The sequence below is a fragment of the Anguilla rostrata genome, chromosome 9 (assembly GCF_018555375.3).
Source record: "Anguilla rostrata isolate EN2019 chromosome 9, ASM1855537v3, whole genome shotgun sequence".
Taxonomy (NCBI): domain Eukaryota; kingdom Metazoa; phylum Chordata; class Actinopteri; order Anguilliformes; family Anguillidae; genus Anguilla; species Anguilla rostrata.
This window is the reverse complement of record NC_057941.1, coordinates 35,114,418-35,141,543: the sequence shown is the minus strand read 5'-3', so window position 1 is coordinate 35,141,543 and position 27,126 is coordinate 35,114,418. Positions and strand designations below refer to the sequence as shown.

The window sequence follows — 27,126 nt, the reverse complement described above, 5'->3', positions numbered from 1 at the left end:
GGGAGCATGTTTAAAATTAGGAAGGTGTCTGATGTCATGTACTTGGAAAGAGTAAAGCGTATGTCGGGGTCAGGGACAGGAAGGCAAAGCCATCACCCCTGCGTACCGAACGCTGCCCTCACCTCGCCTGGTCCCAATGTAACCTGCACTGGAATGTCACGGACAGGGAGGACAATGTCAGCATTCCCACCGGCTTCCCAACTCCATCTTAAACCCTTTCTTCTTTTATTCTCTCTCTTTCTCTCTCTATATATATATCTCAATCTCTTTCACACACACGCATGCACATACACGTACACACATGCATACACACATACGCGCACACACACACACACACACAATGCACACACATGCACACACACACAGACACATGCACACACACATGCTCGCACACAAGCACACAGACACACACGCACACACACATGCACACACCCACATGCTCACACACACACACGCACACACATGCACACACGCACACACACACACACACATGCACACACGCACGCACACACACACATACTCACACACACACATACATGCACACACACACACACACTTACTCCTCCTCCTCTAATTGACAGAAATGTCACTGCTCCTGCCTCAGGATGCCTGCCTCATATCCCTGTATCCCTGTGGAAAGCTCATTTCTAGCTGCCAGGTTATTGCCCGCTTTGCCTCTCCAAGCTCACCGATTTTACACCCGTCTGCGGAGATGTTAAATCGGGGTGTCTGGTCATCAAATTTCTGGTGAATTACCCTTCCGCTTGTCCATGTACTCTGTGGCTCAGTAACAGGAAGTACGCTGCTTGTCTCGTTTGTAGTTTAGTTTGACAATCACAGTGCAGTCTTCTCTGCCATCTCGGGAATAAAATTATCTCTGCCGTTCTCCCTCTCCCACCTCCTCCCCTCTCTGCGTGAAGTAAAAGGCCACGTTTGTTGTAAAGGGTTCCACGTGGAGCACGGGAGACGCCGTGGCTATTTTTGGGAACGTCAGGAGAACAGTTTTTTTTTTCTCCAGCATGTGGCCTGTGTCTGAGAAGAGAGGTGATGAATGAGGGGTAGCCAGGGGGGGCGAGGGGGGGCATGGGCCTCAGGCCTGTCTTCTGGGGGGGAGGGTGGGGGGGGGGGGGGTGAGGGGTTAGAGACCTCAGCATGACAGCAGCTTTGATGTCAGGCAGGGTTCAGCTCACATATTTTTTACCCCCATAAGCCCCCTCAGGCATAGGGGAGGAGGGAGGGCACGTGCATGCCTGTCCCAGGGTCCCAGGACCCTCCACCGGAGCACGATCAATAGGACTCCGGCCTCCATCACTAACCGCCCCGGAGACTGTCCCACAGTCTGTTCTTATTTGGGAGAGTTGCAGTGGAGAGGAAGTGGATTGCACTGGAGTGCGCTGGGGGAAGTGGAAACTCGTTAAAACTTGTCCTAATCTGAGAAGGTTGAGGATCGGTTAATGAAGCTGAGCTCCCTGGGCTGTCAGCTAAAACCCAAGCCTTTATGCGGCTTAAAAAAGTGCAGCCGTTCAATGCATTAGCCGCACTATGTCTTCAAAGCAGGGGACAGGCAGTGCACCATCACACTTGATTTGTACGTGCGCTACCTTAGATTACATTACATTACATTACAGTCATTTAGCAGACGCTCTTATCCAGAGCAACTTACACAAATTTATTATTATGATCTTTTACATAGCATTTACATTGTATCCAGTTATACAGCTGGATATATACTGAAGCAATGCACTTTAAGTGCCTTGCCCATTACACTACACTGCCGCTTAGATGTTACCCCGTTGAGAATGAATTACAGTTTCACAGAGTGAAAAGCACAGAGCTATCAGTGATGTGGTGCAATGCTTCAGTACAAGCGACAGGGCTTGTAGATTGGTGCTTGGATACTGTCTTGTGGAGGTAATGGTAGAGTGATATAAGCTGTTTTTTTTTTCATAAGTTGCAGGGTGCACACCTCTTTCCAGAAAGAGTTGGAACCGGGAAAGCTTGTACACGTGGCATTGCAGCAGTGTGTCCGCGTTGAGGGCACGACTCCCAAAACTGTCCGGGGCGGTCCCCCTGTGCTTAATTGGGGTCGTGTCTATTAGCGGGCGTCCGTCCAAGACTGCGCTGCGAGTAACAGATCCAGTCTGAGTTACCCGCTGAGCGTGTCTAGGGCTGCTGCCAGTCCCATTTCTGTCAGATCCCGTGTCCCTCTCGGGATGACATCTACGAGCTGTCACCGGGCAGACGGACTTTCTCTGAGTGATGTGCCTGGTAGGAGCAGTCATTATCCAGGGCCTGTCCAACGCAGGTTTCAACAGGTTTAGCCTTTCTTTTTCTTGTTTTTTTTTTTTCACCCTTTAAGGTGTGAGGTCACAAATACGTGATTAGAATGTTCTTTACTGAACATTCTGACGCTGACGTAACAGTCACTACTGATAATTGCAATCGAGTTCTAGAGCTGTGAAACTTAAAATTTTGAAGAAAAAAAATTCAAAAAGCTCATAAAAAAAGGGTTAATGCAGAATTTGGAAATTGCCTTTCTGAAAGTCAAACTCCTGCCCTCTCCATTGGCAGTAAGCAGACAGCTGATCGATTTATTTTATTCATTCTTTTTGCTTCCATCTCCTCACAGCTGGGCTCGCGGCTGTGTGCGGAGCTCAGGGTTTTTCCGAATGACGGCTGTGGGGATGTGCCTGACGGGAGGGGCACCCGCCCCCTGCCGTCTCTTTCAGGGGTCCCGCTGGCAGATACAGCTGGTGATTGACAGCAGCCTGGCGGAGGGCCACCGTGCGTTTGGGCAGCTGAAGCGTAAAACGCGCTTTGGGGCGGGGCCGCACCGCTCCCTCAGCTGTGCTGCGTTAGCCTGTCCCGCGCTGCTCGCTCAGGCGATGTCTGAAACACGCTCCCGCTGCCCCGGAGCCACTGGAACACCTGGCGCCCCTCATCCACAGTGTCCCGGCCCTGACCTTTAACCTTTAACCCTTAAAGTGCAGCAGAGCGGGAGTCGGTTCAGCTCCACGTGTCATGGCTGACACGGCCCTCATTTAGAGGAGAGGTAAAGCCACAGACTGCTGAAAGAGAATACAAGGTTTATGACAGGCTTTATTTATTTTTCATTTTTTGTTGATCTTGTTTTTTTCTTTTATTACTTGGAGAAATGAGACACACTGGAGAGCTAGTGGGCTTGTGTGGTAATTGGGGGTTCAGATTCCAGACTGAACTTGTGAACTTCAGGTAGAGAGGACAATCGAAATTTTTTTTTCCAGAAATTAACTTAAGTATTGTGATTAAAATATCAGTTTAGCCTTAAATTAATGTATTGTTAACAGCGGTTGTACATATACGGAATATTAATGTGATATATTGGCTGTTTTTGTGGCCTTTTAGCTTGCACTTTCCCAAAATTCCATTCCATAAGATCGGGACTCTGACGGCACAGAAAACTGATAGATTTCACTGAACTGATTGTTTACATTTATTGGGTTCTCAACCAGTGACGTCATAATAACTCTTCTGGTTGATTTTATGTCATTTATGGCAGTTGGTTCTCTCAGAATTCTGACTGATAGCCCGGTCAGTATTTCCACTGGACACTTGATACGTCCCACTTTATAACTTCAAAGTCCCAAGTCATTTGTGAATGGTTTAAATGGATTTTGAAAGTAGACACTTCATGCTGCAAGCATGGTAACGGAAATGAGTGTGCTGTGAAGTTTAGGTAGCAAACAACAAGGCTGAATCCTTCTGACGTAATTTACATAGCAACTGTATGCTCAGATCGCCTAGTTTCATTCACTGTGGCCAAGCGGAATCGATAAGGTTTCAGAAAATATATAACTTTTAAAGATTTAATTCAATCTTCTAATGGGACTTTTGCTGTTTATTGAGGGTGTGACAGAAAATTTTGGTGCCGCTGACTATAATCAAATGTTTTTCACATTTACCGTTCGATTGACCAAGTACCATTCAAAGTACATTTTTATGGGTTAGTGCTGTCAGATTGCGCTAGTTACTTCACATTAACCTTGTACGGCGATCAATAAAGGCTAACATCACAGTATCACTTAATTTAGTCACTTCTATCACCACTGTAATGAACTAAAAAAGGCGACAAACGACCTTTTCTGTGAGAAATGTATTGTCAAGCTCACGCGCATACACTGCTGGCGACATTCTAAAGCTCCGTTTTGCCATCCCTACTTCAGGCTGGATGAATTTGTTGACTTGGAAGGGGTTCAGTCACTGTCTTCCAACTTGACCAAAACCTGCTGATCTTCAGCATGTGTTTGGATTTGGGGTAGAGGGGGGAGTTCTGCATATTGTGGCGGTTTCCTCAATCCCCCCCACCCTCACCCGAATGAACAACCCCAGCTACAACTCCGCTTGCACTGACCCTGAACAAGTTGAGGCTTTTTTAAGAGCACAGGAGAGAAGGGGGGTTTCTTGGTTGTCTTAGCTGCACGAGAGTCAGTTCCCTGTTTGGCTATGCACTCTTTCTACCCAGCATGTGGCTGCTCCCTCTGTCCCTCCCTCCCTCCCTCCCTCTCTCCCTCTCTCTCTCTCTCCCTCAGAAGCCCTGGGTACAGATGCTGACTCTGTTCTTTTTTTTCGCCGCCAGCTCGTTCCCCCTGCTCTGTTCACTGGGTTCATCTGACCTCCGTACAGTACATATGTTCAAGTGCTCCACATGTGATCTAGTAGGACGTTACATCCCAAGGGGCTTTCTCTCATAAACGTGAGGTTTAAAGTCCTGTCAGATATGGCTACTGCACGCGCTCAGTAAGACGTTTCCTGATCTTTCGAACATCAGCCATTTTAGACTGAGCCATTCGGCCAATCTATATTAAATATTTCCTCTACCCTACTAGAGTCCTTCAAAAGCACATGTCAAACCTGACCTAGTACACCCACATCCTGTTGCATTATTTAATATGCAAATTCCTCTCTATATGGATAAAAACATGAAATACTTATTCATTTTCTTTCAACCAATTTCCACCTCGGTCCCCATGTTCTGCTGACAGAATTCAATCAGAAATATATTTTGGAATTTACTTCTTATTCAGTTCTTTTCAACGTTCAGAGAAATTCAATCAAATGTGTGCCATTCACCCTCACCCCAACCTACATTTACTGTCTCCAAATTAACAAATATCTCTCAATGGCTGTGGCTTATGTTCCTGAGCCTGAAAATGTTTAAATAACCTTGAATACAGAGGTCCATGGACTTATTCATATTTTGTACTAAAGTTATCTAGTACTTTCCTTTCCATGAATCAGTAAGCCTCTGGAGTATTGAATTTGTAATTGTACGAATATCTGTAATCTCTTCCCCCTGTGAAGCTTTCAGAAAAGTAACCACGAATGTATCACATTCCAGTAACCACTGCCCTATTATAAATGCACATGACATCTTTCAGTTTTTTTTTCTGTAGCAGTATTTTGAAAAAAGCACTTAGTGTTACTTTTGCTTCTCAGTTTGCTGCTCAAAGAGCCTTTTAGCTTGACGTGCATTTTTGAAAGCCTGTTTCATTCAGCTATCTATGGTAATGCATACGCTGAAATTAGGGTATTGATAGAATTCCCCACCAATCTCAGTTATAGTTTCGCACACATTTTTACTTGCCTGGCAGTATGGTTTTGTTTGATCAATAGAAGGGGTTTTAATTCCGTCAGAAGTGTACATTTGAGTTGTATGGCTGTACTTCTGCTGTTAAATTTAAGACGGCCATAAATTGGCCTCTGAATGAATCCCATGAACCCACGTGCTGTGGATCCCAATACTAGTGTTTCCTCAGCTTCTACAGTAAGTGTACTGCACTGTCCTCGTAGCCTATAGCACGGTACCCACCTGTGTAGTCTGGTGGATTACACTGTTCATCCTTAGTTAGATACTTTCATACCTGCAAATCATAACCTTCAATTGAGCTCTGAAACATAAATCCATAACAGATTTATAGGATTACTATATCTGCCAGATATTATATTTATCGCTTATTAAAGTATTTGTTAATTGTCTGAGGTGGGTCTCAGGCTATGACAGGCCGAGACTAACTGTGCTTTGGGCTGATGGTCCTTCCCCTAACAGGATGCAGTTTTTCATCATCTGTCTCTCTCTCTCTCTCTCTTCCTCTCTCTCTCTCTCTCTCTGTCTCTCTCTCTTCCTCTCTCCCTCTCTCTCTCTGTCTCTCTCCCTCTCTCTCTCTCTCTCTCTCTCTTTCTCTCTCCCTCTCTCTCTGTGTTTCAGCAATCAGGATGTCTATCAAACAGACATCCTGACATCCTGTGTATTCGCAGTGTGACCGTACGGTCAGTCGTTGTCCCCGGTTTAAACACGAGGACTGAGCTCAAACGTGTTCACAGAGAGAACGACAGAAGCGCAAATGCAGCCCTTTGTGCTTCCTTTCATGTCCTTGTGAAGCGTGAAAGCGTCAACTGATTATTAATGCACTGACCATGGCACGGTGGCCCTTTCAGTCTCTCTAGATGCGCTTGTGAGATTTCCATTCCTGACCAAATCCGGCCCGTTTTCACTTCCTGTTTTCCTCCTGCCCGTCATTTCTTATGAATCAGTCGGGTGCATTTTTTTATAAACCTCGTTGCAACCCACCATTAGAGGAGCGTATCTCTTTGTCTCGGTGACATAAACAAACTGACGTGAATCTGCTGTTTGTGCTGCCGTTCAGTGTTGTGAAGTCGTGCTCAGATGAGTGTGAGTCACTGTGGTGTGTAGTGTGTGCTTCGTGCTGTGCTGGGTTAGCAGACAGGATAATGCTAGGTCTGCCGTTGTCTAGAGCTCTGTATTTTGGGGCTGGTTTTAAGCTCTAGCGAGAGAGAGCACTTTCTTTGCAACCTGAATGTGTTCAATAAGCAGGCCTTGGTTACCTGTGAGCTGAAATTGTCTTTCTTGTCAGATTTTGTGGAAAAATCCAGAAAATCTCCTCCACTGGAATACGCTCTAGGGATATGAGGCTTTATAAAAACTACATGGTGACTGAGTTGCACATTTAGAGGGTTTATATTTGTAACAGGGCTTTTGTCTGTCAGTTATTAATAATGTATTAATAATAATAATTTCTCGTGAATTATTGCAATAGCAGAAAAACAGTACAGTGTAGGTGAAGTAGACGATACGTGCGGACTGGAAATATTAGAAAAATACACAATCAGCCAGTTGCATCCATCAGTTCAGATACTAAGTAGCCAATTTTCTCTTAACTAGAAAAGAGATGCTTTTTAGACAAGAAACTGCTTTTGCCCAACCCCATAGAGGTTTGAATAATAATATTCCTGAATAATAATAAGGGCTCAACCTCCTAACTTCTCTGTGAAATGTTATGTCTGGGGGGAAAGAACTGAGGCCTCTCTGTCATCCTTTACTGAACCAGCAACCTTCTGGTGTACAGTAACAACCGGCAAAGCCAGAAAACTGCTAGTACATAGCAATAACACATTATTTGAAAGCTTGTACTGAATGGTCTTTATACAGTCATTTTTTAAAAATGTGTATTTTATTTTTACAAATTGTACATTGAATAACAGAAACTGTCCAGTTTTAGCAATGTGCCAGTCTGGGTAGCAGGGTTGTTTTAGCTTATTGGCTCTGGGGACTGTCATTTTTATATTGTTTTTTGTTTTTTGTTTTTAGGAAGCAGTTCCCGATTGGAGACCGGGTTACGTTCAGCGGGAAGCAGTGCGTTTGCCAGCAGTGCTCTCTCACCCTCGCCAGCGCCAGAGAGCCCGTCAAGGTCCACGGGCCCAGCCGTGAGTCTCCGTCCACGTTTCCATGGCAACGGGGAGGAGGCGGGGCCTCTGGCAGGCTTTTTTCGCCATTGGTTCGCCTCCTCCTTGATTGATTCAAGGAGGAAATGTAGTGATTTTGGTGTGTTGTAACATGCAATTTTAATGAAACTCTTAAAATGATTGTCTTTTAATCAATTTTTATTTTTATTTTCATTTTTCAGTAGGCAGTAATCAGGTCAGAATTAATTTCTTCCACATGACTCAGTCAGCTGAGTCACTAATTGGCTGAAAACTATGCTAATTGGCAAATCCCGGTGACTGGAGCAAAATTTTGGGGAGGACTTTTACTTTCTGAACCTGGATTTTCCACCATTGTCAGCAGCCCAGGTGTACGTGGCGGTCACGCAGGTTTATCGGTTGCATCCAGCCAGCTGTCAGAGCTGAGGCTTGCAGAAGGTAGCGCGCTTTAAAGTGTCTCCCATTCGTCTAGCGTACCGTGCGCGGCTAATTAGATTGGTGAAAGGCGTGGAGGAGATAATTTCCCGTGGAATTGTGGGTAATGGTGGCTGAAGGTGTCGATGTGACGGTGAGACGGAGGCACCGGGCAGAGCAGGCGTACGGAGCGATGCAGCCGAGCCGGACACCACATTAATTTCCCTTATCTCCTGTTGCATCCCATAAATCTACCTGACAAAGCAGGCCGTCCCATTATGATGCAACACGCTGCTCCATTCATATTCATCCAAAATCTCGCTCCTGCAATTTAAATAGCAATGAATTAACGGATGCTGGTAGCAGTGAATGAATGACAATGGGTCCTGGTGCTTGGTCCAGGTTTGCGTGTGTGTGTGTGTGTGTGTGTGTGTGTGTGCCTGGGTGTGTGTGTGTGTGTGTGTGTTTGTGCACATGTGTGTGTGTGTTTGGACGTGTGTATGTATGTGTGTGTGTGTGTGTGTGTGTTTGGACGTGTGTATGTGTGTGTTTGTGTGTGTGTGTGTTGTGTGTGTGTGTGTGTGTGTGTGTGTGTGTGTGTGTATGTGTGGCTGTGTGTGTGTGTGTGTATGTGTGTGTGTGTGTGCGTATGTGCATGCGTGTGTGTGCGTGTGTGTGTGTGCCACCTGCAGTGAAGAATTTCACAGAGGCTTGTCACTCTAGTCTGTTTTCTTTATTTTAAACAGTCGCTCCATCAGGCATCACGACTGAAATAAATCACTAGCAATGATAATAAATTAGGACTGACCGAGGTGGTAGAATTCAAATACTTTCAATATTTCCTGTCATCGATCATTAGTTCTTTCACTGTTGAACCAAAACTGTTATCAGCAGGACTCTTAGCTCAAAATTGACAACCAAACCTTGAGGCATTTCACAGCACCATAAAGAATATGGAGCATGCAGTTCCCTTAAAGATAACAGCTCAGTCATTTCTGCCACCAGCGTCATCATTTCAGTTTTTAGTGCTGTGGTGTTCGGTAACCATCATTGTCATTGAAGAAGTCTGCTGCCCAGCCCACTTAAGTAGGAGTGGCATTGTGTACATACTGAGCCTGCACTGCCCCCTACTGGTGGTATGGGCTGCAGTCATGCAACCAAACAAGGTCAGAACGGGACAGGACAGTTACTAATTTCAAAAAAACGCAAATGAATGAAATAGTAAATGTGGGCGTATGGTGTGTATGTGTGTGCGCGTCACCTGGGAATCAAACTTGCAGCCCCATTGTACTGTACTGCCACCCAGAGTTTTTAAAGACAGATGTTTCAGTGCTTAAATAAGTGTGTACCTCTTTGCCTGTATGTATTTACATGTACTGTACGAGGTGGATGTGCGTGTGTGTGTGTGTATGTGTGGGAGTGTGTATTTGTGTGTGTGTGTCTAAGGTACATACTGTAAGAGATGTTCATGAAGTGAGTGTGTGTATGTGTGTGCATGTACATAAGGTACATACAGTAAGTCACATATCATTTATTGAGTAAGTGCGTACAGTGTAGGTGCGGGACAGGCGCTGGGTCGGGACGTCCCGAACGCCCCGCAGCTCAGACAGCAAACCACCCACCCCCCCACCCCCCGGGGGGGGGAGCGCAACGTAGTTAAACATCAGCCAGATGAGAACAAATGGGGGTCTGACCCCTTCCTGTGCGTGAGCGGCCCGCTGCAGCCGTGAATCACCCACTGCCGTAAATCACACGGCTCGCCCCGCGCCGCGACTCTGAGCGCTATTCCACATCCTGCGTGTTCCCTCGCTCTTCCTGCGCGTCCGTCTCTCCCTCTCCTCTCTCCCTCTCTCCGTCTCTTCCTCTCCTCTCTCCCTCTCTCTCTCTCTCTCCCTCTCCTCTCTCCCTCTCTTCCTCTCCCTCTCTCCCTCTCTTCCTCTCTCTCTCTCCCTCTCTTCCTCTCTCTCTCCTCTCCGTCTCTTCCTCTCCTCTCTCCGTCTCTCCCTCTCCTCTCTCCCTCTCTTCCTCTTTCCTCCTCCTCTCTCCTCTCCTCTCCTCCTCTCTCCTCTCTCCCTCTCCTCTCTCTCTCTCCCTCTCTCTCTCCTCTCTCCCTCTCCTCTCCCTCTCTCTCTCTCTCTCCGTATTGCGCACCCGCTTGCTGTTTCACTGTATCGTGCTCTTTCCCAATTTATTATTCTACATTTTTCTATTTCAATCTGCACCATTCACGCGATCATACATTCATATTGTCGATGAATGATCGGCCTTATAAACGGAAGAAGCTTTATTTCCGCGCGACACGCAGATTAAAATTTAAATGAAAAACGGTGCTGCACTGCCAAAGTACAGAAATAATGAAGGCAGCCAAAATGAATGAGGAATCGCAGCCGGGGGTGGGGGGGACTTAAATGAGTGCACTAATTAAATTAACACTCAACACAATATCTCTCTGTCTCTCTCTCTCTTCCTCTCTCTCTCTCTCCCTCCCTCTCTGTCTTCCTCTCTCTCTCTCTCCGTCCCTCTCTCTGTCTCTCTCTCTCGCTCTCCCTCCCTCTCTCGCTCTCTCTCTCCCTCCTTCCCTCCCTCTCTCTCTCTCTCTCTCTCACTCTCTCTTTCTCTCTCAAATTCAAATTCAAATGCTTTATTGGCATGACATATTTAAAAATACATATTGCCAAAGCATAGTGATAACAATAATCAACCACAGTAAGAATATATAATTAAAAAGAAAAAAGAAAACAAGCACCAACAACAATAACAGCATAAATGACAGTAACATAATATTTATTATCTATTAAATTAACTAAATTAAAATTTTTTTTTAAAAAGTATTCTTTCTTTCTCTCTCTCTCTCCCTCTCTCTCTGGGTAGAGTGCGCAGGCTGTAAGGAGGAGATTAAGCACGGGCAGTCCCTCCTGGCCCTGGAGAAGCAGTGGCACGTCAGCTGTTTCAAGTGTCAAACCTGCAACACCGTCCTGACCGCGGAGTACATCAGCAAGTGCGTACCCCCTTCCCGGGGCCCTGCCGCCTCTTCCTCCCTGCTCTCTCCTCCCTGTACCCCTGTACCCCCATCCCCCTGTCCCTGAAGCACGGTACCCCCAACCCCCGTGCATCCCTGTCTTCCTGAGCCACGCCCAGTTTGGTATCCCCCTCTCTGTTAGCCACGCCCCTTTTACCCACACACTCTCTAACCACACCCCCCTGTGTCAAATTCAGTTACTGCAGTGGTGGTTCCCAGCTCTGTTCCGGGAGATCTACCATCCTGCGGGTTTTCATTTCAACGCTAGTTCAGAAAAGTGAAGTGGAAACCTACGGGACAGTAGATCTCCAGGAACAGGATTTGGAACCACTGGCATTGTGTTTACAGTGTGAGGCCTTTCTTGCTTAAAATGGGCAGAATCCTCTTGCAGAAAGTTGTGCAACCCTGCAGTATGTAGGTCAAGTTTCTCCCTGATCAGCAGTACAAGAGGACCACCACACTGACGAAACCGATTAGAACTAGAACAGTAGCTCCTAAACTCACAGTTCAGTGGTCTGACGGTCTTAATCAGGGGTGTCCAATGCTATCTGAAATGGGCGGTGTGGTTGCAGGTTTTGGTTTTAGGCCAGCACTACAACACCTGATTCCACTAATCGTGGTTTTCAATCTAGACCTTCATAAGTACCGTCAGGTGTCTTAGAGCTGGGCTAAAATCAAAACCTGTACCTACACTGGCCCATTTTTGGATAAGACACCCCTAGTCTTAACCACGTGTAAATGGGTCTGTAATGTTTGATGTCTCTCCCTGTAATTGGCTCCTCTGTCGATCTCCCCCCCTGTGTGCTTCTGCCTTTTAGGGACGGAGTTCCGTACTGCGAGTCCGACTACCACGCCCAGTTCGGCATCAGGTGCGAGACCTGTGAGAGGTACATCAGCGGGCGGGTTCTGGAGGTGAGTGCGAGAGCGCGCAGGTGGAGGTGTGTTCCAGACAAACACATCTGTTTCAGAGTGAGTCAGACATTCAGCACGCTAAATCCTGGCAGCTTTACTTATGTTGCCCACGGTTTCATTTTTTATTTTGACCTCATATTGCAGTTTGTTTGCATTTTTTTTTGCCTTTTTATTTTTTTTTCATGACATTTTTTTCAAACTATTCCTCCAAATAAATCCAAATTCATCCTGTGGTCCTCATGGAGCCAGAAGGCCAGCCATAGCCCTCTCCATGCATGTCTACCATGGTCCTTTTCTCTGCTCAGTCTATATTCAGTGGCACAGGTGACTGCATGTCTGCTGTTTATCAGTCTGTGGGGCGACTGGGTCAGATGTGGCTTTGTGGTGAAGGGGGTTTCTGTGTGGCGGCTACAATGGTGACTACCGCCCAATCACACTTTATCTCTCTTAAACGCTCTAGCTCTCTTTATCTCTCTTTATCACTCCATCTCTCTATCTCTTATCAGTGTATCTCTCTTTATCACTCCATCGATCTTTATTACTCTTTCATGTCTCTATTTCTCTTTATCGCCCTCTATCTCTTTATCTCTATCACTCTCTATCACTCTATTGCGCTTTATCTCTCTATCACTCTTTATCACTCTTTGTTTATCACTCTATTGCTCATTATCTCTCTTTATCACTCTATTGCTCTTTACTGCTCTTTTATCTCTGTCTTTATCTCTCTCGCTTTCTGTCCTGCATTTTGGCCCTTCAGTGTTTTTCATGGCTTCCTTTCTCTGTGCCCTGATCACTTTACCTCCCCTCATCTCCTTTTCCATGCGTTTTATCTCTCCTTTCTCATTCTCACGCTCTTTCCTGCCTCGTTCCAGCTGCTGTTTGCCCCAGCCCTCCCTCTCCCCCCCCTGCGGGTGGTGTGTCTCCACCCCTCCCTCACCCCTTACCCTCCTCCCGCAGTTGTGGTGTTGCGCACCTCCGTGCCTTTGCGGCGGGGAACCCTTTCCGGCTCAGGAAGATCTCCTCAAGGCTGGAGGGAGATCAAAGGCAATGAGGTCACTGTGACACGGGGCGAGGCTGTTGTTTGAAAAATCAGATCCCGTTGCCGTGTCAACTGACCAAGTGCAGGGGAGAAGGATGGGAAACTGAAGTACAGTGCGCAGGCTGTTGCCATGGCTGCGGTGCTTATAGAAACCGCTATAACCAAAAACAAGTAAAAAAAGCAAGCTGCTGGAAACCATTTCCCATTCCCAGTTCAGCATGCGTTCGGACTCAGGAGATGAGTTCAGATAATCTCTCTGCTGATGACGAGAATGACCCAGCCGGTAACAGAGACTAGCAAAGTTTAGAGCACAGCTGACTCAGCAAACATTGATTTTAAAATGTTCACAGGCAAAAAGGGTTGCATTCCTTTTTTCTGCAAGCAGATGAACTAGTGGACTCTGGGATGTGAGGCTCTTACCTTCCCCCTATTGGATCCAGCAGACGTCAGCAGTGACATCGTTACACCGTAGGGATGCTTTCCGAATTCAGTCACACACCGTGGCACTGTCTCCACAGATGGGAGGGCACAAACTAATGTCACATGATCATTTTCAGATCACATGTCCCGGTTCATTTATATAATATAAAAACAAGTTCTCACAACACCTTCAGGCAACTGATTCGCTTACAGGTTGGAGCTAGCATTACATTACATTACCGGCATTTAGTGGACACTCCAGAGCGACTTACACACAATTTAACAACATAACATCCATTTATACTGAAGCAATGCTGGTTATCTACCTTGCTTAAAGGTACAATGGCAGTGTTATGCAAAGTTACAAGGCCAGTTCCTTACCCATTATACTACACTGCCGCCACAAATGGCCGCATTAGCAATTGGCTAAACAAAATGGCGTCAAGTAGCTAGCTGGCTAGATTGTACACAACAGCGTTAGCTAGTAATTATTGATCTCTACAATTCATAATAATGAATGGCAGGTACGAAAGGTTTTAGTAAGCATAACTGTGCTGTTTCTCCCACAGTTTCCTCAGTCTGCGGTTTATGGCGAAATTTCAAAAACTGCCACCAAACTTATTGGTGTGACAAGCGCCCTGTGGGGTGGAACTAATAAGCAGCTAACATCTGTTGTATGTGTGTCTTCAGCGAGGATGTGAGGCCTGTAGGCAACGCATATATTCCCAGCTTCATTATAAGACTCCTAAATAAAACAGAGGGATTAATGTTTGTTTGTTTTAGGGTTGGCTGCCAGTCCCTTTTCCTCTTTTTTTATTAGCCTACAGTAAAACGTTTTTTTGTTTTTGTTTTTTTTTTTTCCTGTTGACTCTTCAAACTTCAGTATTGTGGATGGTTTCTCCATCACGTTTTGACAGCTTGTTCAACAAAATGGACATGCTGACTGGACATTATCTTCCTTTTTACTAGCTTCTCTCTCTCTCTTTCACACATTCTACTGCCTATCTCTCTCCTCACTTTATTCTTCTCTTTCTCATTCACATATTTCTCTTCTTTCCTCTTACTCACTATTCCTGTGGTGTTTAATCTTATCAGAAATGGGACTGATGTGGGTGCAGGTATTTGTTTTAGCTACTTATCAAGGTCTTGATTGAAGACCATGATTAGTTAATTAGCTAAGTCAGGTGTTGTGGTGCTAGGCTAACACAAAAACCTGCAGCCATACCAGCCCAGAATTGAGAACAGAATATTGAGATTGGACACCTGGCTCTTTTTATTATTTTCCTCACTCACTTTTATTTTGTCTTCCTATATTACCGTTTCTCTCTTCCATGTTCCCAATTTCTCGATCTCTCTATTTGTTCCCTCTATCTTTCACAATTCATCCATCTAATAGGATTCAAATAAATCAAGCAGCCTAATTTGGCATGTGGGCGAGGCTGCCCAGTGCTGCTGGACATTTTAAACAAAACTGCACAAACACCCCCACCCCCAACCCAACCTTGCTCAATGTGAAAACCAGTATGAAAGAAAACAAAATGAATCATGCTGAATCTCTCTCTTGTTCCCTCTCTCTTTCTCTCTCGCTCCCTCTCCCTCCTCTCTTTCTCTCTTTCTCGCTCCCCCTCTCTCACTCCCTCTCCCTCTCTCTCTCTTTCTCTCTCTCTCTTTCCCTCTCTCCCCCTCTCTCTCTCCCTTCCTCCCTCCCTCTCTCTTTCCCTCTCTCCCCTTTTCCCCCTCTCTCCCTCTCCCTCTCTCTCCCCCTCTCCCCCTCTCTCCCTCTCTCCCTCCCCCTCTCCCTCTCTCTCAGGCCGGGGGAAAGCACTACCACCCTACCTGCGCCCGCTGTGCCCGCTGTAACATGATGTTCACAGAGGGAGAGGAGATGTACCTGACAGGTGAGGTGACTAAATCACGCGTGCCGTCGCTACACGCAGGGCCCAGAGCTGCGGTGGGTTCAGGCGGGGGCCCCCCAGTCCAGATTCAGACAGCAGCTGAGAGAAGAAACTGGCTCATTTCTTCAGGAGGAAGGCAGTTATACCTTCACAGTTTCCAAACAGCCGGTCTTTTCCTCACCCAGTAGTGCAGTTTAGAGAACCTTGTTTGGTTTTCCTGCCCGTTTTTCCCGACGAGGTTTTCAAATGTGTGATTTGAATTCACAAATATGTGATTTGAATGTTTTTAACCAATTATTCTAATGCTGATGTCACAATCACTACTGGTCATTGAAAGCAATGGAGTTCTAAAACAGTGATTTAAAAAAAAAAAAGAAAAACATTCCAAAAAACATAGGGTCTTCATAGGGTTAAATGTCCCTCGTCCTCAGAGTGGCTACCTGCTGTCTGACTCTGCTTTCACCCAATAGCAGAGCATCTTCTTCTCTGTATGCTTGTCACCAGGGTAACTAAGCTATTTTTCTGTTGGGTCTTTATTGTTTTAGTTTGGTGTACCCTGAAGGGTGGAATTGGAAGGCCAAGACTCAACATGAACATGGTTTATATGTTCATGGGGGATCCCAGTCTATTTTGTATCTGTTCACATTCTTCTGGCTGAAATGGGTTTTGTCGGTAGGAGAATAAACATGGCAGAGAACCATGCAGGGCTGGTCTTTTTTTTAAATCCCTGTGGTATTTTAAAGCGTAATTCATCAGGTTCTTGGGGCTGGCACTCTGAAGGATTGCTATTATATTAACAGACTCTCAGCCACACCGCGATCGATCAAAACGGTGTTTGTGCACACTGTAAAACTGGCCCAAAGTGACTGTTTAACACTGAATAGCCTGCACTGCTGTGACAGATTCAAAGCCAGGCCTTGTCACGACTATATCATTAGCTGTATGGAAGTGCTCTGAGGCCCAAGTCATTAATAGGTCTGTGAGCTGCTGCTGCACATCGTTGCCAAGCATGGGCCAATTGGAATGGGTTGCTGAGGAAGCAGTCTGTCCGATCAAAAGGAATACCTAAAGAAATCGCCCAATCGAAAGGGCTCCCTGAGGAAAGATGTTTCCTCATTAGTGTCTGTACTTTATTTATCGAATCTTTGCAAGAAGTCATCTCTATTTTATTATCCCATCTCAAAGCCAGCGTATTTGTAATGATGTTTTTGCACTGTCATGATTATTTCAAGAAGCAGCTATTACTGCATCATATTCTAATTTGTTATGAAGAATGAATTGGGGAGCGTAGAAGGAGATCTTTAGAATCAGTGGTTAACCCTTCCTGAATTCATTAAATCTTCACTTAAAGGGTACTAGGCCAGTACCTTGTGTATTCATGTGGTCTATCTGCTTTCATTATCTTCTTTCATTTAGTCAGATTTTCTAGTGAAAAAATTATTTTTCTGGAAATTTTTTCACCATTAAAAGGAACTTCAGTGTTCATTTGTTTATTTTGGTATTTCGCTTTTTTCCTGCAAATTATGAGATTATGTAAATGATTCTAAAATATGGATTATTTTAATCTGGTAAAAATTGTCATTGAGGTCGTGGTGGGATTATGTATTTGATTTTACAGCAGTAAAATCACTTCAACAGTGGTTGTTTAGCACTTGGTAGGTTAGCTTTATTTTATCCTCATTTTTTATATTATTGTCTTTTTCATTATCAGTGCTCGAATGGAACATCCAATAACCCCCAGGGCGTCAACAGCTCCCATAGTTATTAATGCAAGATTCAACACCAATTTCACACAATGCCCCACAGACCATGAGATCAAACCATTATGCCACAAACAGCATTATGCCTTAGGCAAGGACAGGATATTGAGAAACAGAAAACATCTCATTATCATTTTCTGTGACTTTATGGTTCTGAATCGTGGTATTACTGACTCTGTTAACATTTACTGAACAATTCCCCCAGGAGCAGAGGAAATCAGTTTTTTTTTTCCCCTTGGTATTGTGTGAGTGTATGTGTGTGTGTGTTTGTATTTGTGTGCGTGTGTGTGTTGGTGCATGTGTGTGTGTGTGTGTGTGTGTGCGTGCTTCCGTGTGTGTGTGTGTGTGTGTGTGAGTGCACGTGCGTGCATTTGTGTGTGTGCACATGCATGCATGTGAGTGTGTATGTGTGGGTGTGCGTGTGTAGGTGTGTGTGTGTGTGTGTGTGTGCATGCATGTGTGTGTGTGTGTGTGCGTGTGTAGGTGTGTGTATGTGTAGGTGTGTGTGTGTGTGTGTGTGTGTGCATGCATGTGTGTTTGTGTGTGTGCTTTGTCTGTATGAGATATGAGATCCCCTTTACTGTAGCACTTTCTTTTTCTAGTAAATAAGATGGATGTCAGTCTCTCATTGACGAATCAGTCCCAGCAGATGTTTCTCCAGCACAGGTGATGAGAGGTTCATTAAGGCTGTGAGTGAGGGACCCTTAATGTCCACACAGAGGCAGGAAAAGCCAAACCGCACACTTTCATTCCCCTGGCCAATCACAGAAAAGTGCTGCACCAGGTCCTTTCTGCTGTGGTCATCCCTGTTGGAGTTACACACAGGAGCAGCTGAAATAGCAGCTTTTAATAGGCCAGCCTTACAAAAAAACCTGTTTCAAAAAATAATACCCTGTGTCATTAATTAAAATTTACTCTTTGACTAGTATACTATTTTTTATGCCTCCGTGACTGCATTGCCGTGGCCGGAGGCATTATGTGTTCAGGTTGTCCGTCTGTCCATCCCAACTCTCGTGAATGCGATATCTCAGGAATGCCTTGAGGGAATTTCTTCAAATTTGGCACACACATCCACTTGGACTCAAGGATGAACTGATTTGATTTTGGTGGTCAAAGGTCAAGGTCACTGTGACCTCACAAAACACGTTTTTGCCTTGGTTGGCGGAGGCATACAACCTTGAGGCGGTATTTCTAGTTTACGTTTTTTTTTTAATTTATTGTTGATTTTTGGGAGTGATAGGAGATTTGATTTGGTTGGCATAGGTACATAATTGATAGCATTGTAGAAGCAGCAGGCCTGATTTTCTGGGCTTCTGGATGCACCGGTCTTTAACGCATTGAAATTTTTTTTTTGTTCAAAATTATAATTCAGTGTTCTAGAACTCTATTGCATTCACTTACCAGTAGTGACTGTTACATCAGCATTAGAATGTTCGTTAAGAACATTGTAATCACATATTTGTGACTTTACACCTTAAAGGGTCCAGTCCTCTGGATGGCTAATCCTCTTCAGCAAACCCTCCAGTGAATTCCCAACTGTGTTGATGTTCAGAATCCAAGCCTTCCTTCTCGCTGTGTTGCAGGTTCTGAGGTGTGGCATCCACTGTGCAAACAGACCTCACGGACAGAGAGGAAGCTAAAGGTAAGCATTTGAGTCTCACCAGGAAGGACAATAATTAATTTAATTTTTTTTACATAATACTTGGATGACAAAAAACATGCTGCAGTGAAAATGCAGAGACTCATGTCCCGTATGGGGGACAAAAATAATTTCCAGGTCTTAGGAGGATAAACTGCAGCTATGGTGTGGCTGAATACCACCCTGAAGGTTTTGGCACACTGCCTGTGGATAATCCCAATTGAATGAAACCCGCCCATCCCCGGGCAATGCCAGAGCCAAGGGCCATAGACAGCAATGACATGGTGTGGATCTGATACCAGACCACAGAGCATATCCATGCACTAGAGCAGAGCTTTTACAGATGCCATACCATAGAGTATTTCCATGCACTAGAACGGTGTGATCCATGTCTTTAAGCTACTGTCAGGTCCATAGGCATACCTCTGAACTCTGACCTTTGACCTTGTTCTTCTTTTTACAGCACCGGCGCACTTCGGAGACGTCCATCTCACCCCCCGGCTCGAGCATAGGCTCACCGAACCGAGTGTTCTGCGTGAGTATCGCCAGAACATCGGCACAGCGCTGGGCAAGGTTTACTGCCCGCGGTCTGTAGCTGGCTTTGGGGGGGCCTCTGGCAGGGAGAACCCCGCCCCTCTTCATTACGCTTAACACAACCAAACAGACTCCCACCACTTTTATCATTGGCAATGGGGTGAAGAAGTGGGGCCTTATGACCTTAATGATGCTTTTCCTCAACTTTCGCTGTGCAGTTTCTGTTCATATGTGCCCTGTGTTTTCAGTTATTAAACACTAACGTGACCGCAGGGGTCACGCCAGCAGTGTCAATCGCTGCCTTAGTAACATGTCATTTCCTGTTGTCTCTGAGTCCTGATCTGGCCTGATGTCGTAAGCATGCATGTTTGTGGTATACTCATGCTGTTCCTGATGTTAATGTATGATGTTCAAGTGTTGTGTGTGACATCTTTGTTCTACACCAAAGTCCTGGTGGATCTGAAACGGCTCCAAGGATTTCTGGGATTCTCTATTTTAAGGAATCGAGGATGTTTAGGCCTGTGTTGCGTGTAAGCTGAGGACAGAGTAGTTTCCTTTGTGAGCTGTATTTTAATTTTTAAAAATCTGTTTGGTTCTTCCCACATGATGTCATGCTATTCTTTACTATGGGCAACTGATCAAGGCCTTCAATCAATCCACATGGGCCAATCATTAGCTTGCAGCCAGTCCAACCTGTGTGTCTGCATTTGTCTTGTCTCTGCAGCTTTCTTTCATGTCTTTCATCTGTTCAACTGTTTTTTTTTGTTGTTGTTGTTGTTCTTCTTTTTCTTTTCTTTTCCTTTGTGTCCTTCCTCTAGGGCAAAGTGGGAAATGATATCCTTAGATACAAAGACTTCGTTGCTCTGCCGAAGGTCAAAGCTATATATGACATGGAGCGGCCTGAGCTCATGTCCTATGAGTCCTATTGCAGATTGGTGTCTGATGACAGGCTAGAGCGCTACTACTGCGGGGAGGTACTGAGGCGCTGCTGCTGCTGTCGCTCTCTCTTCTGTCTGCGTGCGTGTGGTTTGCGTTCCGCTCCCTAACCCCTGTGTCTGTGCTCCGCCCCCTCACCGGCAGCATACCCTGCCCCAATCCCTGCATGCCCCACCCCCAACACGTGTGCCCCGCCTCCAGCTTAACCTTTTGAAGAGTGGGGGGGATTGTTACATCAGTGATTGTTACATCAGGATGTTCAGTTAAGAACGTTCTAATGTCATATTTGTGACCTCAAACCTTAAAGGGTTTATGGGCTTCATCAAAAAAGCCATAACATCATTTACCCCTTACACATTCTAGTTATGCCCACAAAAACAGTCAGTATTTCATATGCAAATATCGTCTTCATCGGGACAATGACAGTGAGAAATTACAGACACACCTTGTGCTTTCCACACTATGATAGTGTTCCTAAATTTAATGTTCACCTGTTAATACGAAGTCTTAACAGGTGAGCTAGAAATTGTCATTGTTAATTGTCTGGTGATTTTGTTTCTGTTGAAATACTGTCGTTTTGTGAAGAGCATGCACTGCATTTATATAGGGCTTAATAAAATACCTCAGAATGTGGGTTTCTATCATTTTGTTGATGAAAACACAGCACCATAAACCAGTCCAGCACCATAAACACCTTTTTTTTGGGTGTTTGCGTTTCACTTTTACATCATCGGAATTTTTCTGGCTTTTGCCCTTTCTGCAGTTTTCCTCCCTGTTGTCCTGCATCATGTGCGTATGTGACGGAAAGCTTGTGCCACACAGATTGGTTTAGCGCTGCTGTGTGCCCAGGGATGGAGGGCCTAAATTAAATTTTGCGTGTTCCCGGCATGGTTGCTGTGATCAAACGTAAGCTTCCATCAAGCTTGACCATGTGACCTGGCAGTTAATTAGTGCGGATGAATGATCTGTCCGAGTCACGTTGGTTCGGCTTCTGCGTTTTGAGGGGCCTAACCCAAGAACTCGCGTTAATTATTGCACTATAAAATTGAGTGAAATGCCCATTGCACAGTCCACTGGAAAGGCATGTCATTATCTCTTTAAATCCTTACAGCCATCATGTTTACCTGCGCCTCATCGCATGTGTTAAACTAGAACAGTATAATAAATGACAATTTTATGGTATTACTGTAACCTAGAATACAATGGTGAGGTAACAAAGCATAGTACATTCAGACTTGTGTCTGTGTGATTGCATATATACTGTAAGTGCGTACTGAGTTGGTATTGTGTTAGAACACCTTTGTATTGCACATTATTTTTAAAGATAGTTTCACTGCAACATGGTTTTGTCATCCAAGACACTTGTTAAAAAAATGAAAATACCTCAGCTTTTCATATGTCGGCTCTCAAGAGTATAGCGCAAGCACGTATGTATTTAATCAGACGAAAGACCAATATAATGTGAAGTGTGGCCAGAGATGCATGGGTGGTAACTAAGATATTTAGCAGAACGGGTATGTATCATCACAGGCCTGGTTCTAGGCTTCAGATGCCAGTGATGAAGTGGCCCTTTAGCCTTCTGTGGGGCCCTGACATTCTCTCTCTCTCTCTCTCTCTCTGTTCCCTACAGTCCCTGGGATCCCTCTCTCAATACTCTCAGGTAAGTACACTTCTGTTATCCCTGGCAGCATCTGCAGGAGTGTCAATCATAAGAAAAAAAAAGGGGGAGTGGCTGTGTGGGGTTTCATCGTTTGTGGGCGGAGCCTTAACAGAACAATCCACGTCTTTCGTAATCAATCAATCACTCAACAGACTTGTAGTGTATTTGTGTTGGGCTGTTTGCAGTCAGCAGTCACCACACAGCCCTTCACTGTGGACATTATCCTGGGATAATGTGTTAAAATCCTTTTGAACCGATGTGGGAAACCTGGAAAATGTTTCTATGACACCTTAAAGGGTGAACGATGGAACAGACTAAACTCTTAACAGATGGGGAAGTACAAACTTGTCCCAGGAGTGTGTTGCAACCCACTGTCAACAAGTGTTAGAAATATATATTTTGGGCATTTCAACCTGGGTGTTATAATCTACAGACATGCAGCTGAACTAAGCTCATTCATTTTCTGCCGGTCTCTTAGGGTCTCCCAGTAGTTATTTCTGCCATTATATAAAATATTTGGCTCTCCCCCCAGTTCCAGAGATCCCAGCCAACAATTAAAATGGCTTGTCTCCAAAATGAGCACTTTTTTGCGTATTGAGCAGGTGTTCTTATCCAGAGTAACTTACACAATTTTATATTTCACATAGTTTTAATTTATCCTGCTAGATATATAGCGAAGCAATTCAAGTTAAGTGACCTTGCTCAAGGGTACGACAGCAGTGCTCCACCTGGGAATCAAACCTGCAGCCCCTCGGGTTACTAGCCTAGTTCCCTAAACATTATACTGCACTGCCACCTGATGTTTTTAAAGACAGCTGTTTCAATGCTTAAACAAGTGTGTGTGTGTGTGTGTGCGTGTGTGTGTATTTACATGTCTTGTACCAGTGTGTGTCGATGGATTTGTGTGTGCGTGAGTGTGTGTGTGCATGTGTGGAAGTGTACGTGCGTGTATTTACACATAATGTACGAGTGCACATAGATGGGTGTGCGTGTGTATGTGTGTTTATGGAAGTGGTGCAGGGTTCCTGTGTTTAGCATCTGAAGTTATGCAGTTCTTTGACTTGTGGGCTTGGCTTTGGCCTGTGGGCTTTGACCTGTGGGCGTGGCCTCTCGGCAGGACATGTACGACAGCGCCAGTGTGGAGCTGCGACACCGCCGCTCCTCCAGCCCCGGGTTCGTCGACTCGCCCTCGTACGGGCGCCATGGCTACCCCCCCACCTCGCCCCGCTCCCCCCGCTTGGGTGAGTCCCGGGGCCGCCCTCCTCGAAGGGGTGCACCTCGCTGGGGCACGGAACTCACTGAGAAAAACCTTGGCAACCATGGTCGATCTCCTTCTACGCTCGCCACGAGCCTGCATTCACGCCTGTGTTGTTCTCCATCTTTGGCTGCAGGAAACGAGAGTGGCAGGAGCTCACCCTACTACAGCCAGCTTGATGCCAGGCCTAGCACTCCCACCACGTACCAGACTCCCAAACATTTCCATGTGCCGGGTAGGTAACAAAATCTTCCCCCTCCCTTCCATTTTTTTAAACTCCAGGGACTACTCAACTCCAGGTCCTGTGGACCACAGGTATTTGTCTGTAGGTATTGACTCCAACCATGCAGTGTACCACCTGATTTCTCGAAATATTTCACCTCCTTGGTTCAGAAAGTAAGCTCATTAGTGAAATCTGGTGGTGTAGTACAAGGATGGAGCAAAATACCTGCAGACACTTTGGCCCTCAGGACCAGGAGCTGAGTGGCCCTGCTTTAGTAGGCCAACTACAGCATCAGAAAGCAATATGAAATTACCACATTTGGACCCACATGTTGCAGAAAATATTGAACATCCTGTATTGAGCGTCCTGTTGAAAATGCACAATAGAAAGCATGTGCTGGGATGACCTGTATCCTGTGCCATTTTAAGGTATATTCGTAGCCTGAAACTGACATCATCAACTTTTTCCTGGAGTTCCTTGTTGTGTCCCTCTGATCTAGATTCCAGCTCCTCCCCTTCCTGTCCTCTTTCTGCCCACTTCCTGTCCTTTTGTGTTTCACTTCCTCTTCACATCCTCTTTCTTTGTGTTCCTCAGCGACAGGGGAGTCCAACATCTACAGGAGGCCCCCCATCTATAAGAGACATGGTATAGTGTGACGGGGGGCCCTGGGGGTTCGGGGCTTGCTCAAAATCTGGCCTTAAGGCTAGTAGTCCTGCTGGTTTTCATTCTTCCCCTCTAATCAGGCCTGGGACACCAGGTGAGGTAAATCTCTGGCCAATCGGTGGCATTAGTCAATCAATTAACTATAGGGTAGAAAAGAAAACCAGCAGTACTACTGGCAGCGAAAGGCCAGAATTGAGTATCCCTGAGCGAGAGCGTTACGTGTGTAAGCAGAGTGATTGTGTGCAGTGTCTTCACCAAACCAGCAGTCATTCAGGCCTATGAGAGAATGGGCAGGGAAGTAGGCTCGTAACCCAGAGCTTGCAGGTTCGATCCCAGGTAAAGCCCTAAAAACACACTTGCTGAATTGCTTCAGTATATGTCCAGCTGCAAAAGAATGGATGCTATGTAGAAATGCCAAGAGTTGTGTAAGTCACTCTGGATAAGATCTGCTAAATGCAAGTAAAGCACTGAAATCAAGTAACAAAGCACTGTGATTATACAAAAGATCGGATATTTGTTTTATAAAGAACTTATAGTAATAAAACTGAGGGCATGAGCACTGCTTCCATGGCGCCTGTAATGTAAAGCCCATTATTCACCATATGATTTAATTAGACTTCAGAATAACAGGTGAAACCCAGGTTGGCTCCAGAGGACTGAACTAATTGAGCTCATTTTTAACATGCAGTGCCTGTAATATCCATGCGGCATAAGTATGAATAAATAAATATAGATAAATAAAAATGTGTGCTAGGTTCTGGGTTCTAGAGGAGAGAAATATGAAACTGGAGTTTGCTGAGCAATGGCTATTTGCTCAAACCGTACATTTGGAATCTTACTAAATGATCCAAGTCTTGCCACTTTTTGCCCTGGTACTTACTTCTGTATGTATATAAGTGGATTCTGAATGTGTAAGTGCTCTTGCTGTTCATTTAATTTAGGTGCTCATTTGGGTAGTTTTGTTCTTGTTTGTATGATCTAGTGTCATTTTCAGTACGGTAGCTGACAATAAAATCTGTTGCGGACGTTTCTGCACCTCTTTTTGCAATATATTAATAAACTAGGATGATGATAATAATAATAATAATAGTGCATTTGACCTGCATGCTATTGTTTGTGCTAGTGTTAATGGTTGTGTTTGTGTTGACTTGTGCGCCTGACTGCATGATTTAGGTATAATGTGCACTACAGGCTTGTCCGCTTTATGATACAGGGAGGTGTGCAGGGCAGGGTGGGGCAGGGCAGGGGATTAGGGGGAGGTACATGTTGCACTGAGCTGGCACCATGTGCTCTACAACCACCACTTTCCCACAATCCTCCTGGAGCTGAAACATGCACGATCCTTCAATCACAGACACACACACATACACGCCTACAAGCACACAGGTATGCACATGCACATCAGCATTCATGGAGACACACACAAACATCAACGTGCCTGTATGTGCCCAACATGCATACAGTACTCACACACATGCATACGCACTCACGCACACACACACACACACACACACACACATGCTCACTCATGCACACACACACACACACACACACACACACACACACACATGCTCACACACACACACACACACACACACACACACATGCATATATTCAGAACTCTTGCACAGAGCTCCCCTTCAGTAGCAAGCTGGTAGAAATCTCCTGTCTATATATAAATCAAAGGGTATGAAAGATGAAAGCATCAGTGACTATAAACGAACCCCAGATCTCCTCAGTGCAAAGACGTCTATGGTGCCCCGCAATCCTACAGCACCAGCGCAACTCAGTACGTTCACCCAGAAGTAAAATCCAAAGAGATTCCAGAAGCGGAGGAAATGTCAGAAAAAGATCTTTGGCCTCCCGCTCATTCATTATACATGTGTTCATAATAACGCATTCATATTACACCGCCAGTTTGACAGGAACAGGGAGGGTTTAGGGAACTCGCTCCCAAATCGCTGTGACTGGACTGCCGCTTTATTTAACGGTACTGTGAGCACGCCAGTCCCTCTGTAGGCTGGCCTCCACCCCTGACCCCTTCGCTGACGTCCGCTGTGCGTCTCGCAGTTTCTCGCTCCTCAGCGTTTATACGCAGCCCCCATCCACGGCTCACTGCATCTATGCTTTTACGAGAAGTAAACTGGTATAAAAGGTATAAGCATGCAAGTTTTCAGCAAGGTGATTCCCCCGCCTTGTCTCCAAGCCTGTCGTGCACAAAAAAAAAACATTTAACTCTTTGCTACCCATGTGGAGGAAGCTATGTATGCCCCATAGATGTGACTGTCATTTTGGCCAATCAGCACCCAAGAGAGCTGATTGGCTAAAAATACATACAGGCTGCATGCGGTCATTTGTCTGGTTTTGTGACATCACCACTGGATGTTTTGCTTTCACACGGGAAGCAAATTTTGGCAGTTTTTTCCCCCCTGTGCGCTCCTTTCCTCCCGAATCACCAATAACGTTCCTTTTCCTGTCTTTCTTTATTTTCCATTTTCATTTTGTTTTTTTACTCTCCCGTAACTTTTCCTTCCCTGCACCCTACCCACAATGCATTTCCCGGGCCAACTGTCCGGTCTGTAAGTACCGTCTCTTTCCCTTCGTCCGTGTGTCTGTCTGTCAGTCAGCCTGTCTGTCTGTCACTCAGCTTGTCTGTCTGTCACTCAGCCTGTCTGTCACAGAGGACACATCTGAGTGGTGCATTATTGTTATTCAGCTGTATACTCAGACCATTTTTGGAATGATTATCTTGTTATTGTTATTATTTTTTAATCCTTCATCTGATCTTTAGTATGGTGTCGTGTTGAAGATTTAATAAAATGAGCATTATTATAATTATGTGTTGCGCAAGAATGATCGGTAATTTTTGTTATATATCACATTTTCTTTTTTGGTACTACAAATGTTTACATATTTATTTAAAATGTTAATAACAGCTTAGGGAAGGGTTACAGAATGAGGCAACCCAGTTTAGTCTAAGCTGAGCCCTTGTTATAGAA

General features: G+C 45.2%; 1 protein-coding gene across 3 annotated transcripts in view; it reads left to right on the top strand.

The window, feature by feature from the left end:
• The window catches only part of LOC135263670 (actin-binding LIM protein 3-like), a 90,110-nt gene that overhangs the window by 51,995 nt on the left and 10,989 nt on the right, over nucleotides 1-27,126 (top strand). For 2 of the 3 annotated variants that reach the window (XM_064351969.1, XM_064351966.1), the window contains exons 4-14: nucleotides 7,646-7,761; nucleotides 11,044-11,170; nucleotides 12,010-12,103; nucleotides 15,373-15,460; nucleotides 18,801-18,859; nucleotides 19,320-19,391; nucleotides 20,209-20,364; nucleotides 21,957-21,986; nucleotides 23,104-23,227; nucleotides 23,378-23,476; nucleotides 24,059-24,109. In XM_064351969.1, coding sequence (XP_064208039.1) covers nucleotides 7,646-7,761; nucleotides 11,044-11,170; nucleotides 12,010-12,103; nucleotides 15,373-15,460; nucleotides 18,801-18,859; nucleotides 19,320-19,391; nucleotides 20,209-20,364; nucleotides 21,957-21,986; nucleotides 23,104-23,227; nucleotides 23,378-23,476; nucleotides 24,059-24,109 — 1,016 coding nt within the window. The remainder of the gene's footprint in view (nucleotides 1-7,645; nucleotides 7,762-11,043; nucleotides 11,171-12,009; nucleotides 12,104-15,372; nucleotides 15,461-18,800; nucleotides 18,860-19,319; nucleotides 19,392-20,208; nucleotides 20,365-21,956; nucleotides 21,987-23,103; nucleotides 23,228-23,377; nucleotides 23,477-24,058; nucleotides 24,110-27,126) is intronic. The other variant, XM_064351968.1, reaches the window with a different exon arrangement.